The sequence below is a fragment of the Oreochromis niloticus genome, linkage group LG18 (genome assembly GCF_001858045.2).
Source record: "Oreochromis niloticus isolate F11D_XX linkage group LG18, O_niloticus_UMD_NMBU, whole genome shotgun sequence".
NCBI lineage: Eukaryota > Metazoa > Chordata > Actinopteri > Cichliformes > Cichlidae > Oreochromis > Oreochromis niloticus.
The window spans coordinates 31,980,664-31,999,705 of NC_031982.2; the positions used below are offsets into that span (position 1 = coordinate 31,980,664).

The 19,042-nt window shown below is 40.8% G+C and overlaps 3 protein-coding genes across 13 annotated transcripts in view; 2 read left to right on the forward strand and 1 right to left on the reverse strand.

Moving 5' to 3' along the window:
* Positions 1–207: 207 nt before the first annotated feature.
* Positions 208–5,831, reverse strand: LOC102080731 (uncharacterized). Of its 8 annotated transcripts, XM_019347844.2 has the most exons (17): positions 5,698–5,831; positions 5,166–5,244; positions 4,814–4,925; positions 4,650–4,718; positions 4,116–4,490; positions 3,891–3,992; positions 3,433–3,652; positions 3,140–3,335; positions 2,967–3,060; positions 2,215–2,560; positions 2,002–2,119; positions 1,836–1,927; positions 1,610–1,724; positions 1,141–1,242; positions 782–948; positions 501–656; positions 208–261 (listed from the first exon to the last, which is right to left on the reverse strand). In XM_019347844.2, the coding sequence occupies exons 9-16, from the start codon at positions 2,969–2,971 to the stop codon at positions 612–614; spliced, it is 990 nt and encodes a 329-aa protein (XP_019203389.1). In that variant the 5' UTR covers positions 2,972–3,060; positions 3,140–3,335; positions 3,433–3,652; positions 3,891–3,992; positions 4,116–4,490; positions 4,650–4,718; positions 4,814–4,925; positions 5,166–5,244; positions 5,698–5,831; the 3' UTR covers positions 208–261; positions 501–611. The 8 variants fall into 8 exon arrangements, with proteins under 8 accessions (XP_019203389.1, XP_019203392.1, XP_019203394.1 ...); XM_019347847.2 differs by lacking the exon at positions 5,698–5,831 and having other exon boundaries at positions 3,891–3,970; positions 5,166–5,605; XM_019347849.2 differs by lacking the exon at positions 5,698–5,831 and having other exon boundaries at positions 2,215–2,295; positions 5,166–5,600.
* A 2,242-nt stretch (positions 5,832–8,073) lies between these two features.
* LOC112841641 (tripartite motif-containing protein 16-like) lies at positions 8,074–11,108 on the forward strand. Its single transcript, XM_025900340.1, has one exon. It carries the CDS (start codon positions 8,348–8,350, stop codon positions 10,022–10,024), a length of 1,677 nt encoding a protein of 558 aa, XP_025756125.1. The 5' UTR covers positions 8,074–8,347; the 3' UTR covers positions 10,025–11,108.
* Positions 11,109–11,419: 311 nt separating this feature from the next.
* The window catches only part of LOC109194440 (uncharacterized), a 149,648-nt gene continuing 142,025 nt past the window's right edge, over positions 11,420–19,042 (forward strand). For 2 of the 4 annotated variants that reach the window (XM_025900356.1, XM_025900354.1), the window contains exon 1: positions 18,602–18,689. Coding sequence is in view for 1 of the 4 variants with exons in the window: in XM_025900355.1 (XP_025756140.1) it covers positions 12,148–12,401; positions 16,229–16,313 (339 nt within the window). In the remaining 3 variants the exon portion in view is untranslated. Of the gene's footprint in view, positions 12,402–16,228; positions 16,314–18,601; positions 18,690–19,042 lie in introns of those variants that run through there. The other 2 variants (XM_025900355.1, XR_003214888.1) reach the window with 2 other exon arrangements.

Below are 19,042 nucleotides of genomic sequence, written 5' to 3' on the forward strand. Positions count from 1 at the left end.
TGATTAACTTTTTATTTTACGAAAAATAACATCAAGGATGACACAATCAGTCTTCATCAGAAGTGCTCAAATCACTTTCAGTGGCATCGTCTGGAATGTCTTCCTCCTCCTCCGAGTCCATTTCCAGGAGTGGTTGGTGGCTGAGGATTCTCTTGTACACGTCCTTTATTTTGAGCATTTCAGCTTTCAGTTCACTTTGTTTTTTTAAAACCAGGCTACGGAGTCCCTTCTGTGCATCCTCCGACATGCCAACAAGGGAGGCTGTAAAAAGAACAAAACAAATAAATATGAGTAAAGTAAAAAAAACAAACAAACAAAAAAAAACCTCACCTCATAAACACAAGGAATTAGGATCCTGTAATTAAACTTTTTTTTTTTAAAGGGAGAAGGCAGTGTTATCTAGCAATCAAGATATAGGTAAAAGATCCAGTAAGACTTTAGCATCTGCTCTTATTTTCAATCGATTCATCAAATAATTAATAAATAAAAGATGTGCTTACAGTCTGAGGAGATTGTCCCCAACACCACAGATCGCATTCGCAACACTGTCCAGTGATGCCACATCTCCCTGCAAAGGATCATCTCCTCCTCTCTCAGGTGCCTCACAGCCATCACCTTCTCAAAGACCTTTCTCTTTGTCTGGAGGTCAGCAGCAGCTACAGTTTAACAACATCAGATGGGAAAACATAGTAGCACGTTATGACTCAAGAACCAAACATTCAACTACTGCTCAGATACTGGGAGTTTGTTTAAAAAGGATATTTATAAATCAAGAGCTTACGTTCACTTGTGCTCTGCCAGGGCCAAATGTCGGTCTGGATGAGGGCATCACTGGATACGATTTGTTTGTTGGTTCAGCAAGCTTGTTGTAGTCGTCAACAGCAGCCGCCAAGCGTTTCTTCTCATCTAAGATGACCTTGCGAATTCTGTGTCGCCTCTTGTTGCTATCTGTAAATGATCATAAAAAATTCACACCTTCACATAATGTATATAGTTACATTTTAAACTACACTCATCAATTTGTTTGCTAGAACACGCATCACATCCAGATTAAACAAACCTGGATCTGATTTTATTCTGTTTACAAAGTAGCTGTACAAGCTGAACATCAAACGGTCCATTTCAAAGAAACTGTGACACCATTTTGTCTGTAAAGACTTTGTGTTCGCACTCTGATGATGACAACAAGCTCCTCTATTCGTGCCTGCAACGCTCCAAGGCTGCCATCAGTTTGATCAGTTTCTAAGTGAGAGGAATATTAATCAGAATACAGGATGAGTAACAGTCACCAAACTACAGTGGACTCTGTAATCACTGACTTGATGATATTCATTATAAGACATCTGTAGCCTTCATGTGCTGCATTATCATGAGATAACAAGTATGTCGGTGTTCAGGTTTATAAAACCAACTAGTACGACATCATTTCAACCCAGGTTCAATCCAATTTGATCAAACGCAACAACTCTGCCATAAATTCTGCTTTTACAAGGCTTATTTTTCTTTGTTTGTTGACACTGTCAGAAAGATATTAATTCTACCTTAAGTTCTTTAATGAGGCCATGGTGGGTCCTATTGTTATACATGAGTGCGTTATATTGAGACTCACCTTCAGCCCATTTCTGCACATCGGCCACCCATTGCTGCAGTGTGTCGTCATCCACACCCAGCTCATTTTTGGTCGCATTCAGGCTCTCCACTTGTTCTCTAAGGATCCTTATGATCTAAGAATACATTAATAAATGTCATTCACATTGATGTTTTTACAGTACAGGTGTTTTTCCCCCATTACCACACACATTAAAATGGGTGTTGAAAAAAAAAAAAAAAATCACCTTTAGATATCTCTGGCTCAAAGTGCGGCCCAGTTGTTCCACTTTCCTTTTGTTCCACCCCAAAGCCAGGAGGGTCAGCATGTCTGTTCGCCCTGCATTTCAGTTAGTATACAAATAAGAATTAATGAGCAGGAGACTGAGTGGAATCTCAGACACAGACACATACCTGCTTTAGACATGTACTTTGTTGTGATGGCCGCCCTAGACAGGAAACTGTTTACTTGTTCCACCTCTTCTCCAAATGTTGAACCGGCCCCATCCTGAAACGCACCTCCCCATTTGATCTATAGAAAGGAGGTCACAATACATGACTGCTGAATTCATTCAACCTTATAACAAAATGTCTCAAACTAATCCAAAACTACAAGCTGCAGTATACCTTGCATTTCCAAATGAGAGCCTTTGCATGCATGACGGAGAGAAAAGGACGCATTGACAAGAGGTTCCTCAGCTGAGCCACCTTGGTTAAATATGGGAAATATTTACAGGCCACATCGGAGCAAAGGAATGTAATATGTCCTGGGATGCTAGCTGCCAACTTCCTCTGGAGAAAAAGGGGGTAAGCAAAGATCTCCCCTGGAAACATGTTCAATGCAGCTAAGAGGACTCCGTGGCGACAAACAGCTATTTCCATGCCCTCTTCATCCAACTTCCCAGTGGACTTTTTGGACGACTCCTTTGCTGCAGTCCAAGATGGAAGATCCGCACAACCCTTTCCCCGGGACCTATACACTCAAAGATTTTAACATAAAAGACATGACATGATTAAGCCCTATCAGGGACAAACTTTTTAAAACAAATGCATAACAATTAGCTGAATTAGCCTTAAGTCACACAAGGCCTCATATCTCCCCAGGACAGCACTGATAACACAAAATAAAAATCATGTTGTTGTTTTTTTTTTTAAATACACATGGTGACAAAATTAAGTACGCATTAAGAAAAAGTAAAGTAAATAGTATTATAACAACACCAAGAGAAAAATAAAATAAATATCCACCCATCCATATATGTATATACACACACACACACACACACACACACACACACCTGTGTTTATGGTTATGGCGTTAACGTCAGTTTAACAAGATTAACGCTGACAGCACTAATATATATATATGAGTCTCTTACATCATTTGTGTGTCTCTGGATGTATTTCATAAACTCAGCAACTTCCTCATCTTTTTCAATGAAGACACCTTCAAAGTTCCCCTGCTCTGAAGTGCTGAAAGAACACAGTGACAGTCTTTTGAAAAGAAACATTAAAATACATTTTTGATTTATGTACACAATGCATAACGTACCTTGCATTTGATTTAAAGTGATAAAGCTTACGGTTTCCATCAACTGAGACGGCAAGCATGTCTGGAGTGCAGGCAGGGCAGCTAACGCATGGCTCTTTGCACATCCTGTCCACCTCAAACTTTACAGCACTCCACTCCAAGAAACTTTTACTGAAGGCACCATATTCGGCTGATATTAGGCTGATATTCGGCCAGTCTTTTAAGTAGAGGACAAACAACAGAATATTCAAGGACAGTCATCATAAACATTGATTTGCACAATTTCCTTAAACTTGGCAAATTTAGAAACTCACCCTTCCGAAATGGGCTGTTCTTTCATCCAGCATTTTGACAAATGCCTTAAGTGACATCCCTGGTGCAGCCTTCTTAATGTCATAGAAAGACTGAAAGACATCCATTGAAAACAGGGTGCAGAAATTTAAGGTGCCAGGCCAATATCCACTACCCAGGATGTCCTTAACTGAGGGGGACCACATTAGGCCACAGCTGGTGCAGCTCACCACTGGCAACGCCCTTTAGGAAGGATAAGGATAAATTCAGTCATGGCTCAACAAAGAGATTCATTTTTTTCATGTTGTAAAGATTTCATGTTGTTTTCAAAGCGGTCTGGTAAATCCAAATGACCTCTGACAGGTGCCCACATATACTGTGGGCCAAGGGTAATTCAAAACAAGATAGCAATGTACAATTTGCAATAAAACCTGCAAACATGTCTATTGTGCATGTACTGTGTGACAAAAGGGCAACTTACCATTTATGGTTACAAGAGCCACAATTGCGCCGGGTGAAACCTCAACGTTACCTGCTGGGCAGTCACACACATGGTCTGGCCTTTGCACTGGCAACAGCCGAACTAACATTAAAACACACAATATATATAAAAAGAATTGGAAATTAAATGATACACAATAAAAATACAATAACAGCACCCACTCATAGTAAATAGCAAGAAATGCATAGGACTTAAAAACCGTACCTATTGGCTTGTGAAACTCTGATGAAGGCTGCAAAAACCCTCCTGTTACTGCCTCTCTGTTGTGCAGGACAAAGCGTGTGTGAACTGCAATATCACACTCAGCACAAAGGAATGGAAGAGGCAGGCAGTCCAGACACCTCACAACTACTTGTTTGCCACACTGACACACACGGTGTGACTGTGGATCCAGAGTAGCTAACATATTGTCTATAAGACAAGGCCTGGCCTCTTTCCACTTTTGCGAGGACACCATGTTTCTGATCTCCCAGTGAGTAGCAGCTGACTCAGACGACGTCTCACAAGTCATGGCTGCGTCCTCTTCTCCATCCTCCAACAACTGAAGGAGCTCCTGACGAAGCACCTCAGTTCCATACACTAACAGAAAAAAAAGAAGAAAGAAACTCTGCCACAAAGTGAAATAAACACTCTAGTCAGTATGTTTCTTAGGACTGCACAAAAGCCCTGCCTAACTCAACTATAACAACAAATATAAAAGTAAACAGAAATCACAATATATACAAGAAGGTAAAGTACCTTTTGTTGGGTTGAAACTGGCAACATAACTAGGTTCTTCATGTGGACGTTGATGCTGATCTGTGGACACTGGAAAAAAAAAGAGATTGAAGAATATTTACTTACTGAAATTCTTTGGTGAAAACAAGTTGTGAGATAAAATCAATGGTTGTGAGAATACTGACCACGTGGCATGCAACTAGTACTTCGACTGGATGATGGTCTTTGAGGAATAAAATCTCCCTGTCTGTCACGTTTTTTCCAGCGCACTGGCTGAGGTTCACTCTGTGCATCATTCTACGCAATTAACAAGGAAAAAAGGCAACACCTAAAATACAGTCCATGATTAAAGCAAAGATTATCAAACATCTTAAGTTAACCAACTTAATTTCACATAAACTTACATATACACATATATAAAAATGTATTAAAAAAAATTGCAAATAATATAACGTTTACTCCGTACAATAAATTAGACACGTGTGTTCCCTCTTTAACAACTGTTTCCACTACATCACATTTTAAAAATAATGTTACCTGCATATCTTGAAGGAGTTCGTCAGCAGCTTGAAGCTCTTCCTCCAGCTCGGGATCCTCTGAATCACTCATTTTCAAACTAAAGAGGAAAGAGATTTTTGCAGAACTCAGTGACATAAACACATAACTAACGCAATTCAAATGATTTTCAGTCTTGGTGCTCCGGTTAACATTAGCAATTAACGTTAGCATCATCAGTTTGTAAAGAGCTAGCAGAACTCTTAGCACAAAAACTGCTTTACAAACCATGTGAGGCTATTTTGCATCACACAACTCTTTTAATGTTTGTAATAGATTTAATCCATCATCGTTGGATTAAATTGCTAATGCTGCAGTAGCCACGTGTAGTCGTTACCGTACTCTACCTAGCAAGCATGCTGACGGTAACTGTAGCCATTTTTAAATGCATTAAACCGTTTCTGAGATCAGTCACCTCTGTTTGTTTGAAGTTTTTATGAAAAACAAACTTTGAAACACACATCAAGCTATTACTTTAAAAATACTACAAAGTAGTCATATATTTTTTACATACCTGCATTAGAATCAATCAATTCTGCCTCGTTTTTCTTATTCTTATAAACGGGTCTCTCCGTTCTCCCATCATCCTTTGCTTACACAGGTTGTATCTGAATGGTGAGCCGAGCGCATCCAAAACTAACAGGAGTGGTGAATGAATCTATAAATGTGTTTTACGTGTGAAATAAAAATAATAAACCTAACAAAGGATTATGTACGTTAAATCTGCGCACTTTCAGATCGTGAATCACTTTGGAAAACACTGTGTGATGGCCACAACATGAAGCGATTTTATTGTTGAATTATCAGTGATACTTTCATGTGTTTTTGTTGAGAAATGTTAACGATGTCATTATAAGAAATCCTTAAAAGACTGGGAAAAACACTTCCGGAGAGAGGGTCCTTGTTCTCCAATTAGATTGTACTTGGCGGTGTCATGTTTCGCCGGGAACGAGTTATTATTGAAGTCAAGGCTGAGGCTGAAGCCTCTGCTTGAAGCATCTTTTATCGCCGCAAGCGGGTTCATATTGGAGTGAATTGAGAACCCACAGCATTTCCTACAAACATGGAAGGGTACCTTTTGCGTCAGTATGAGAAGTTTAAGGACGTGACAAATCGTCAGTATTTTATGCGTTGGGAGTGAGAACGGGTTGTGGTTGTTGAAATTTTGTGAGCTTTAACCAATGACTTTAGAAAACTGTTTACATATATATATTTGTTGAAAGCGAGACATTTTAAATGAGAATAAGAAAGAAAAGTATTTCTTTGTGCCCTCGTTTCCCTGTTAATGCCCTGGCCCCCTGGTGTTATGAGTCTAACTCTAAGAAGATGTGAACTGTTTCTGTCTCTCAGAAACAGTTCATATATTCCCTTCAACTCATTCATGTCACCTAAAAGGTAAACCTGTTTCTCCATCACCTGTTCAGCTCTGATGATTCAGTAAGGACATCTCCTGGTTTCATCTTCATGTTTCCCTCTCACTAGATAACCAAACCGATATCATGAGCATATCAGCTGATACTAGAAATTAATATTAAATAAATTCTAACAACAGCTGATCAAGCTTAAACGTGCTGCTGTTGTTTAATGCCGCATCTGCTGCTTTCTTCTTTCTGGCGCAAAGTGAGCGATAAACAAACAAGAAAGACGAGATTTGCGACAGAAAAGCCGATCAGCTGATCATTGATCAGTTTCATGATTGAAATAACAACAGGGGAGGGGAGAGAATGAGAGAAGAAGAAACAGCTGTGCAGCATAAAGATGCAGAATAACTCCAGCTTTGTGTCTTTTTCATTCTAGCTGAAGTCCGGGACAAACTGTGTTCCTTTTCAGCTCAATACGAAACGCGTAATATTTTCTCTGAATATGGGACGATTCCGTTTTTTATGGGACGGTTGGCAACTCTACTAACTAACCTTATGAATAAAATAAAGTTCACCATCAGTAACATCATAGCACCCACCCAGCTTTATAGAAACTCCGTCATGCTAGCTAGCACGCAGTACGAGTTATTGTAACTGACTGTAAAAAGTCAGCATAACGAAAATAAACTCCACCTAAACTTGGTTTATATCTGACCCAGATAGACTGCAGGTCATAACTTCTTACCTGAAGTTCAGTTCACCTGACACTCGGACTGGCCTCACCTGCTGGCCTCCACTACTTGCTAATATTACTGAATCTGTGGAAGCTCCGCGATAGCCACCACCAAACAATTGAGTTATTTTTACACATCTGCCAGCATCTGGCTAATCCACTACCTTTCAGTTTTTATACCGTTACCAAACAAAAACCCATTGGCCCATAAAAACGAAAAATCACCATCGGGCATACCGGGCCAGTTCAGCTATGATGTATGTATGTATGTGTATGTATATCTGTAGCCTCGACACAGTGCTTCTGAACCAGTGTGTTGTTTTTTTCGACACATGCGCCGGAGCGCCAGCTTCAAGCGGGCCATCACTAACTGCCAGGTATTGAAAGCGGAGGTAATTCTGAAAAAAAGGGGCAAAAACATTCACTGATAGTATGCCTCATATACCAACTACTACACCTGCTGCACCCTCTCACCTCTGATGGTTTTTGAGGGAGAGAAAGAATTTAAACGAAAATAAACTTAAATGCAACATAAGCATCATGTCAGTGGCTGCCTTATCTGTATGTTTAGGATCATTAAACTCCTGCATTGACTAAAACTGAAGGACTGTTTGTTAACTTCAGTGAGAACTCTGACATTTCTAAAGTGAAGTTTATTTATATAGAAGAAAGTGTTAACAAGCTCAAAAGTTGTTGTGAGCAGTAAATAAAAAGGGTTAAACTGTCACGGTCCTGGTTCGGCGACCCAGTGTTTGAGTTTTGTACTCTAACATAGCATAAACACACATCATCGCTCTCAAACTGCTCCTCTTCCTGGAGTGAAGCACAGCCTGATAACCCTCCCTCTTCTTCCTGCTCTTAAACACAGCACCTCCTCTCTGTCCACGTGTTTCCTCGTTCCCTCCCCTTCAGATCTGCACTTTGAAGATGGGTGTAACCAACATGTGGTGACGTGTAAGAGCTGACAGGCTGCATTCACTGCAGAAACACATGTTGTTGAGATCAGAGCTCAGACTAGTTTCCGTTATAAGGAAGAGAAAGTCACACAGTCACTGACACTGAGAGGAGAAATGGCGCAGAAAGGAGTTCAGCTGGACCAAGAAACCTTCTCTTGTTCCATCTGTTTGGATCTACTGAAGGATCCGGTAACTACAACCTGTGGACACAGCTACTGCAGGAACTGTATTAAAAGTTTCTGGAATGAAGAGGACAGGAAGGGAATCCACAGCTGCCCTCAGTGCAGGAAGACTTTCACACCGAGGCCTGTCCTGGAGAAAAACACCATGTTAGCAGCTTTAGTGGAGCAGCTGAAGAAGACTGGACTCCAAGCTGCTCCAGCTGATCACTGCTATGCTGGACCTGAAGATGTGGCCTGTGATGTCTGCACTGGGAGGAAGCTGAAAGCCATCAAGTCCTGTTTATTCTGTCTGGCCTCTTATTGTGAGAAACATCTCCAACCTCACTATGATGCAGCTCTATTAAAGAAACACAAGCTGGTGGCCCCCTCCAAGAAGCTCCAGGAGAACATCTGCTCTCGTCATGATGAGGTGATGAAGATTTTCTGTCGTACTGATCAGCAGAGTATCTGTTATCTCTGCTTGATGGATGAACATAAAGGCCATGAAACAGTCCCAGCTGCAGCAGAAAGGACTGAGAAGCAGAAGGAGCTCGAGGTGAGACGACTAAACATCCAGCAGAGAATCCAGGAGCGAGAGAAAGATGTGAAGCTGCTTCAACAGGAGGTGGAGGCCATCAATGGCTCTGCTGATAAAGCAGTGGAGGACAGTGAGAAGATGTTCACTGAGCTGATCCGTCTCATCCAGAAAAGAAGCTCTGATGTGAAGCAGCAGGTCAGATCCCAGCAGGAAACTGAAGTGAGTCGAGTCAAAGAGCTTCAGGAGAAGCTGGAGCAGGAGATCGCTGAGCTGAAGAGGAAAGACGGCGAGCTGGAGCAGCTCTCACACACAGAGGATCACAACCAGTTTCTACACAACTACCCCTCACTGTCAGCACTCAGTGAGTCTACACACTCATCCAGCATCAATATTCGTCCTCTGAGCTACTTTGAGGATGTGACAGCAGCTGTGTCAGAGACCAGAGATAAACTACAGGACATTCTGAGAGAGGAATGGACAAACATCTCACTGACAGTCACTGAAGAGGATGTTTTACTGTCACCAGCAGAGCCAAAGACCAGAGCTGGATTCTTAAAATATTCATGTGAAATCACACTGGATCCAAACACAGCAAAAACACATCTGTTATTATCTGAGGGGAACAGAAAAGCAACAAGAATGGAACAACCACAGTCTTATTCTGATCATCCAGACAGATTCACTGGATGTTATCAGGTCCTGAGTAGAGAGAGTCTGACTGGACGTTGTTACTGGGAGGTGGAGTGGAGAGGTGGAGCAGTTCGTGTAGCAGTCGCATACAAGAATATCAGCAGAGCAGGGAGGGGCGATGAATGTGGATTTGGAAACAATGACAAATCTTGGGCATTACGTTGTGACATAAACAGTTATAAATTTTGGCACAACAATGTCCACATTGACCTCTCAGGTCCTCGGTCCTCCAGAGTAGGAGTGTACCTGGATCACAGAGCAGGTATTCTGTCTTTCTACAGCGTCTCTGAAACCATGACTCTCCTCCACAGAGTCCAGACCACATTCACTCAGCCGCTCTATGCTGGACTTTGTCTTGGGTTGTATAATGGAGACACTGCAGAGTTGATTAAAGTCAAATAGAGAAGACAGGTTCATGTTGATCCCTGACCATTATATGTACTTGTGCAGTTTCTAAATGAGGCTTTACATTTTAGAAGCTGAGAAGTTCAGTGGTCCATTGATGTGTGAAAATAATATTGCACTGATTCAAACTGTACTTACATTTATATACCTTACATCAATATAAATCTGAATTTGTTCTTATGGCTGATAATCATGTGAGTTTAAATGATACTACTCTTCATATTCAGCATGTTTGAAATCTGTCATCAGTCTGGTTAGTGGTTTTATTCTGTAGTTGCTGTAGTGGGTTGTCAAATGCAACAATATATTGGAGCTGCAGTGATTCATCAGTTAGTCAATGATTAGAGAATTGATTGTTTTATCATTATTTTAGTCACATTTAAAGCTGGTTCCAGTTTCTGAAATGTGAAGATTGTTGATTTTCTTGATCATATATGACTGTAAACTTAATGTCTTTGAGATTTTTTTAATTGTTCTTATTGTATCTAGAGTGATAACATTTAATGTCATTTTTCAGATGACAGATGTGGAGGATAGATATGTTTCTTTGCCCTGAGCTGTGTCTGGCAGGCAGAGCGTCTCCACAAATCTGAAGCTTCTGATTTGGAGAAAATGAGCTGAGGGAGACTTCCTGTCATGTCTATGGACAAACATAGACATGACAGGAAGAAAGACTAAAGTGCAGAGTGGAGACAAACAGCTGGAAATACTTGTTGGAAAGGATTGTCATGCTTCAGAAAAACACACAGCACACACTCTAACAGTCCTTTATTTGCACTGAAGGAAACACGTGAAGAAACCAAATCACACAATAGTGAAGTGAACACATTTATAGCCACTGTTCAAGATGATGGATACAAATGAAAATCATGGAGCATTTATGCATTTTTAGGTCTGTGTCACAGAAACTGTTCAGCTATTCTCCATTTATTAGTCTATTTATCAGGAACCTCTGTTAATTTTATATGTAAAGCATTTTTCTTCTGTCATTGAACCTTTTAAGGGTTTTCTCATAGTAGTTTTGGGGAGTTTTTAATTAGATTTACAGCTTCAGAATAACTTTGTGATGTCAGATTAGAAAGTCTGTGTCCAACCCTGGTGTTCGATCAGATGTTTCAGGGATCAAACATCTGATGGATGGATTTTTTTATATGAATGTTGAATTTGTTGTATTTGATTTGAGTTAGATTTTTACTGATGGATGATTCATTGTAAAAAGTGGATCTACCAACAGTTTATTTCTTTGTTATTATGATTAAAATGTCAAACAAATATTTTTTCCACTTTTTGTGTGACAGATGCAGGAATTTCTCTGTCCTGCATGTGGAGAAATCTGCTGTTAAATCAGAACATTAACAGGTTTCAGGTTGTATTCAAATACATATTACTGTGTATCATGTGTCAGCAGGCATGTATTAACAGGGATTATAAGACACTTTAGTGGCTTTAATGCATATTTATATATATAACACAGTAATGCACACTGGTTCTTTACACTAAAATGAGGCAGGAGATGTGCTTCCAAGATTTATTATCCAGACAGGGAAAGCAACTTTTAAAAAAAACAAATTAAAAAACAAACAAACTACACATTCAACCATACAGGGAAGAGGAGTTCAGGACTGAGGCTTACCAGCAGGTGAGAATGGTCAACACAAGGGGAAGGCGGATCCATCAGATAAATAAATAAATAAAAAATAGATCAACTCAGACGCTTTTGAACGTGCACTCATCGTGAAGGGAATCCGGTCCAGGACCAGTCTGGGGTGCTACTGAAACAGGGAAGAATGATTAGATGATGTTTGCCGGCTGATAAAAGCAGCGTTCCCTGACACCACAACCCTGAACCCGCTGCTCCTCCCCTGCAGCCAAGCCACAAACTACACCCGCCACAAATACCTCAAACTTTACATGAGCAAAATCGTGCAGCAACAACACATTAACCTCATAACTTTTCAAGACACACAAATTTAAACAATGCTTAATCAAATAAAAGCAATACACAATTAACCCCACCTCAAACAGGTACACACACAGTAACATTAAAATCATTAAGGCTCCATTTAAGACATCGAACATGATCACTGCTCAAGTTACAGAACTGCACAAAACCACACTGAATGCAGAGGACACAAACCAATGCACACAGCAGCAAAAAGAACGACAGCAACACAACCGAGAACAAACGAGAAGCACAAAACAGGAAACCGCTGTTTGTCAAAACATCACACATTGTCAGATTGGCAGAAAACGGCGTTCACGCCGCCGTCGCTCCAGTACAGCTGAGCAGACTGCAGCCGTGGGAGAGAGTGACTGTGTTTCACACGCTCAGCTCGAGCTTTCTGATCCTGAACTTCATGACAGATCGACCACTGTGAGTAACACTGTTTGGTCTTCGGTGGACTCTGTATCTCCTAAATCAGATAACTCCACCACTGTGTGTTTGAACTCTACAGACATTATTCAGAGCGACACCTCGGTGTCAAGTTAGGACTGTTATTCCACCCCCAGACTCACCTAGACGATGTTACTGGCACTGTATCCCCGCTGGACTGTTTTATTCCTCAGCCTGTTGATTCTGAGGTTTCCCAGCCTGAGCCCAGCCACACACCATCAACAGTTGTAAATAAAACAGTGCGTGCTGAGGAGCACAAACAGTCTAAGACTGTGTGTTCTGTAGCCGATGCTCCTTCTAGTGACTGGTTTGTGTTCCAACCTGTTTTGTCTTTTCACATTTCCGGTGCTGCCCAGCCAGCCCTGGACACAGTAAAACTTCTGCATCTGAGACTTCCTGTGTTGGTCCGACAGTTTCCCCTCTGTGATCTTTTCTGCGCCTCAGCTGGTAAACGTAAATGGTAGCAGAGTGCCACCTGCCATAGTTAAACTGGCTAAAATGCTTGAACTTAGTGCCTCAGAAATAATTAATCAGGTTGAATTTTTTTGTTTCACAGACATTTATATGTAAACCAGCTCACCATGCTTTTGTGTCAGTCCCTGTTAACACTGTTGTGGTATTGTTGCACCCTTGGACTGTGCAGTTTATTCTGTGATGGCCTGTGAAAATACACCTGCTTCTGTAACCTCCTTCTGAGCTGAGAGTTACTGAGTTTGCTAAGCCTGAATCTGTCTATACAAAGACTCTTTCAAAGACTGCTAATTCGAACATGGACAGCTTAAGAACAGCAGAGTTGCTAAAACCAGCCTGCCGTACGTCTGTCTCCTGAAACTGTGTTTGGCACCATTAACCTAGTTTGCCCAGTGACTGTTACTGCTCCTGAGCTCCGGTCTCCACCTCCAGTTCCTGTTCCCAGGGCAGCTCGGGCCCAGCTTTCCCTTGCACCCACCCACCCATACCATACCATAGGTCAGTTTCTAGCTCTATTATTTGTTCAGGCTTTAGCTCTGTTTCCAGGTCCCTCTCTAGCCCAGCCCTGTTCACTTGCTGCCATCCTCTGCTGAAAGCTCTGGTGAGCTCATTCAGTCAGCTGAGGACTGCATCTTTCTGACAAAGCTCAGACAGACTTTTGTACGTACCCTGTGCAGCTACAGTTAGCTTTGCCTCAGCCAGATTTTTCCACACCTGCTGGCTCTGCATCCGACTCTGCTGGGGTTCAGGAGAACTGCTCCGGCACCTCTTTGTCTCCTCTGGCGGCTCAGGAGAGTCCTTTCAGCCGCCACCTGCTCCACCATTTGCTCCATCGCCTGCGGCTGCCATGTTGCCATCTGGTCCAGTCTTGTCGGCTGTGGTTACCACACCATCGTCTGGTTCTGCACCCACCGAGCCTCCACCGGTACGCCCGGTGCCCGAGAGCCGTAGGCCACGCCCTCGTTTGCTCAGTTGCCGCTGCCGTCTTCCACGCGGCCGGCCTCCGGATCTCCTCAGTTGCCCGCGCCGCTGCCACTCTTCATGTGGTCGGCCCCCCGAAACGTTGAACTATGGACTGTTATGCCGTGCAAACAGCTCAAGTCAGAATATTTTAGACCAAAACTAACAACACTGTGAACAGCGCACAATTATTAACAAACTCATCAGTCTGATTACAGTTTGTTTAGATAAATCCAACAGGACGTGAGATGTTGATGTTAAAACTGTTGCAGTGTTTTCAAATGATGGGACAGAGAGTGTGCTCCTGAATACTGAGGTGATGGAGACATTATTCATTTTTATTAAGAAATTAATTCTGTTTTTCTCCCATTGTGCTTGGAATGAGCTTGTTTCTCTTTTTGGTAATAATCTCCCCGACCTTGGAAAACCCTTTCACATGGTACTGAGGAGAGTGTCCCACCTTCCCAATTCAAAAAAACAACAGCTTGTGAGTATTTTAGCAGGAACACATTTCATTATTGACATGAACATTATGTGTAATAATTTACTGAGAAAGATCAGCTCAAAGTGTTGCCACACAGGAGGAAACCCTTCTGCTTTTAGCAGGCTCCATGAAAACAAGCTCCTCTGTGTCACAGCTGAAACTGTTTGTAACTCGCACCAACACTCGAAACACTTTCTGAACCAGCGAGACTTCAGATGTCATCGGTGACATCACCGTCCCTTAAAGAAGTGAGCCTGAATATGAGCTTCATCAAAGACTTCCTGGATTTGTCGACACGCGCCTCGTTGTTACATAACATCAATATCCACATTGCACACATGCAGCTATAGTGATGACAGACAGAAACAAGGTGTATGTTGTTAACAAAATGACAAACCACAGCAAGATAAGTCCCATAAACATTAATCAGGTGTGTATAAGGTTCACCTTTTTGTATCTGACACAGAAACAAAAGCACAATGTTGTCTGCAGGTTGTTGGGAAGTTACTCTGAACCTGTCTTCCAGAAAACAACATGAATGTGCAGTTTTTCACTAGTTTTTATCTCAGATGTAAATTTATCCAGTGAATCGTTGAAACTGTCAAAAATTAGCTTGTTTGTGTTTTGTGACATAAAACACTCAGTGTTCACAACACTCATGTGTGGAAATGTGCTGATAATGTGTGTTGGGAGCTGATAACAAGTTAAGACAGCCAGCAAATGTGTGTCCTCGATAATTGTTCTTTTAACAGTGCTGGTTAATTCTGTCGTGTTCATGTTGATTCTTAGTAGCAGTGTGTGCTCAGTGTGGTTTGTGCTCGGCTGCAGGGGAGGAGTGGAGCAGTGGGTTCAGGGTGTGGTGTCAGGGGATACTGCTTGTTACAACCAGCAAGCATCATCTAAACACACCTTCCCTATTTTAAACAGATTCATGGTAGGATCCAGAGGATTTCTGAAACAGGTTTCCAGCCTCACATTTCCAGTTTGAATTAACGACACATTAGTGAATGCTCTTTATCAGCTTCCAGGCTCAAGCAGATAAAGTGCACTTTGTTCTGCGTAACGCAACTGATGATGTGTTGCACAATTTCCTGGATCACAGCAAGTCTGTTGCACATGAGGAGAAACTGTTGATGTGGGAAGCATAAAACAGGCACTGCTGAGTGTTTTTGTGTGATGGGGATGAAATAAGATGTGTTAACACTCACAGTCTGACCACTTGTGTCTCATAGCGATCGTGGAAAACACATGACATAAATTATATCATGACCCTACTTACTTGGTGGGTTTGGGCAGTGTGAATAACCCTCTCAATGCTGCAGGGGAATAAGCAGGTGTAATGTTGTCACTACTGGAGGTGAAACATTGTTTAAAGAGGGAGGATACTTACACACTTCATAAACCAGCAAGAAGACTTTTTCCCAGAAATTAAGTTTTGATTAGTGGAATTGTAAACAGTTTGAGGCTGATTTGGCTGATATGGGTGAATATTGTGCAGACAATGATAATGTGAAATACTTACTGACATGTACAGATGGATTTTCTAAGTATGCATGCAGGTGTCTTCAAACCAAGGCAGGAGCATCTGTTGCATCTGCTTTTGAGGATGAGTGAGGGACGTGTACCCGTTAAACTTCCAACAGATGAAGGCGAGGAGTTTAATGATAAACATTTCCATCAGCTGATGGTTCAGTCACATTTCTCTGCATAAAGCCAGATTAAACCAAGTGTTGTGGAGCATTTTAACAAAAGCTTTAAGGGCCGTATGTGAAAATACTTCACATCTGTTAACTTATGAAGACATATAAACGTGGTCCAGGACCTTGTGCTGTCAAAGCCAAGCGCTGTGAGGAGAAGAACAACATGTCTGACCTTTCCTTTCCTTTTTCAGAGCAGAGGTGCAGACAGGAGGACAGGCGGGTGAGTTTTCAGACTTACTCCGGGAAGCTGAGAGGAAGAGCAGCGGCAGCGAGCAGGTAAGTTTCCAGCAGGCAGTGAACAGACAAAGAGGACCAGCATCAAAATTTCCCCTCAGAGGTGAAACAAGATCATGATAAAGAAGACTGTAACACATTGTAAAGGCGGCACCACAGAAGAGGGAGACTTTAATGTGGCTGATACGCAGAGGTGGCAAAAGTACACACATGTTGTACTTAAGTAGAAGTACAGATTCCTGTGTTAAAAATGCTCCAGTAAAAGTTAAAGTACTGATTCAATGTCTTTACTTAAGTAAAAGTGAAAAAGTACAGGCTCTGAAATGTACTCAGAGTAAGACAGTAAAAAGTAGCTGAGCTCTGCCTCATGAGCAGAGAAAAAGAAGGAAAATAAAAAGTGGCTCTATTTTCTGTTGCCTACATTGTAGAGGGCGACTTTGTCCCTAAACAGGAAAATGAGGAGTCAGGGGTTAAAGTGGATTCAGCAGGTGGAGGAACCCTGAAATCAGCTGTAATGGCTCAGTGCCTGGAAAAGATCACAAATCACAATAATTTCTATTGAGAGCTTCAGTGGATTTTCTGACTGTGCAGGCTGTGATCAGCTGACCTGCTGCTCTTTGTGGATTTACACAAGTGAATTCAACCAGATGTTAGCTGATGTTTTCATGAGTTGAACAGGCTGATTTCCATCCTTTATACTGACAGTAAATTGTTTATGCTGTTTTTAGATTAGACACTATTCAGCTGCTATGAAGGTGGAATTCAGTGAATCTAAGCGTCATGAGCTTAACTGCAAATTCATCTCTGCTACACTTGATGTAACCAAACTCTGAGCATGAAACCACAGCCACTGTCACCAGTCACACACTGTTCTGTACTTTAAATCCATCACAGTGCAGCAAACTAACCTGTTCATCCTGCACTAACCTGCAACCTTTAAATAACACAGTTAGTCTTCATCAGTTTGTTTAGCAGCACGTTTCAGAATATGAAAAAACATAATGTCACATGTACAGACCCAATATCTGATTTAAAAACTGAGCTTTAAATGTTACAGGTAAGCTTTACTCCCTCCCTGTGAAACACAGCAGCTACAACTCACTGTGAGACAAACTGCACATGAACAGTTTGTGTGTTTGCTGATGTTTGTTGAGCTGATAGAAACGTTGCATTTGAAACAAACTCACACTTAAAGTTTGATGATTGAAGGCTGAAGTCTTCATCCTGCTCTCAGTCTTTGTGTCATCACCCAAAAGTTCAATGTTGCAGTGAAACAGAATTTACAAAGACAAAAACAAACAAAAAAAGACGTGAACTGATCCATATCAGTTTATAACAATATTGGACGCTGACAGGTAACATAATTTCCATCTGCTGTCACCTGGATGTGGAGCTGTACTGCAAACAAACTCTGAAGCCCAATTCGACCAGAGTAGAAACAGAAATCTTTAACAAACTAAAATAATAAATTTCATCAGCTTCTCAGCTGGTAACCCGTGAATACAAGCAGACCAGTGGATCAGAAGGTTAAAGTTATCTTATAATCTCTAGTGGTTCAAACTTCATTAACTAATGTTTTTGATGCTATTTAGAGAACAGATAAAAACAAGCAGACACTTGAGTCACAGCAACGTCCCCGTATTATCAGAACAGTTTTGCTGTATTTCAGTTAAAGTTTGTTTTAAATCTGCATCACTGAAGTGTGTCGGCAAAGAAAGTCTTACTTGGTGATTATTTACAAACCTGCGTCTCTGTGAGCGCACTGTAACATCATGACATCATAAACACTGCATATAAAACTTCATCTATCCTGTATTGTCGTCATTAGGTAAGCTAAGAAAATATAACATCTGATGATAATTCCAGAAAATAATACTAAATGCATTATTACGAGTATTAATATAGTAGTAGTGGTATTTTTAAAGATGCTTTAAATATATGTAGATGTGCTTGAGGACTATGGAACGCCAGGACTGCCATAATGAATTACTTAAATACACCATTAAATAATTAATTAAATGTGGCAATAATTAATTAAAATTGGAATTAATTAATTAAATAAATAGTTATGACACATGTAATTAATTAATTATTGACACATTTAATTAATTATTTATGTATTTCACATTTTAATTAATTATTGACACATTTAATTAATTATTTATGTATTTCACATTTTAATTAATTATTGACACATTTAATTAATTAATTATTGACACATTTAATTAATTATTTATGTATTTCACATTTTAATTAATTATTGACACATTTAATTAATTATTTAATGGTGTATTTAAGTAATTCATTATGGCATTCCTGGCGTTCCATAGAAGGACCTCATAGGAGGAGTTATCAAAAAGCGGAAACTAAACGGAGCACCTCGTCAGAGTCGACTTGTTGCTAAAGAAGAACAAAGGAGTATGTATTTGATCGTGTTTTTTCTTTTCTGTTGAGCACACTTAAGTATAATAAGTAATGGTATCGTGTTATGCTGTAGTGTAGATGTTTAATCATAGTATGTAAAGCAGGGTGTGACTGGGATTAACAGTTTGCACGCTTTGCGTGTTTGTTCTTCCAGCTGATCATTAAATCGATCAGAAAGTGACAGAAAGTGGACATGTCGCTGATCGCTCTCCTACAAACAACTAATTAGACTTTAAAACAGTCCGTGTGAACGTGTGTGCTCTTGTTGATTACCTTTGGTGCACTTTCTGCAAATTGTTAAAAAAGACCGATTATGCAGGTTATTAATCATAAGTTTCGAAGCAAAA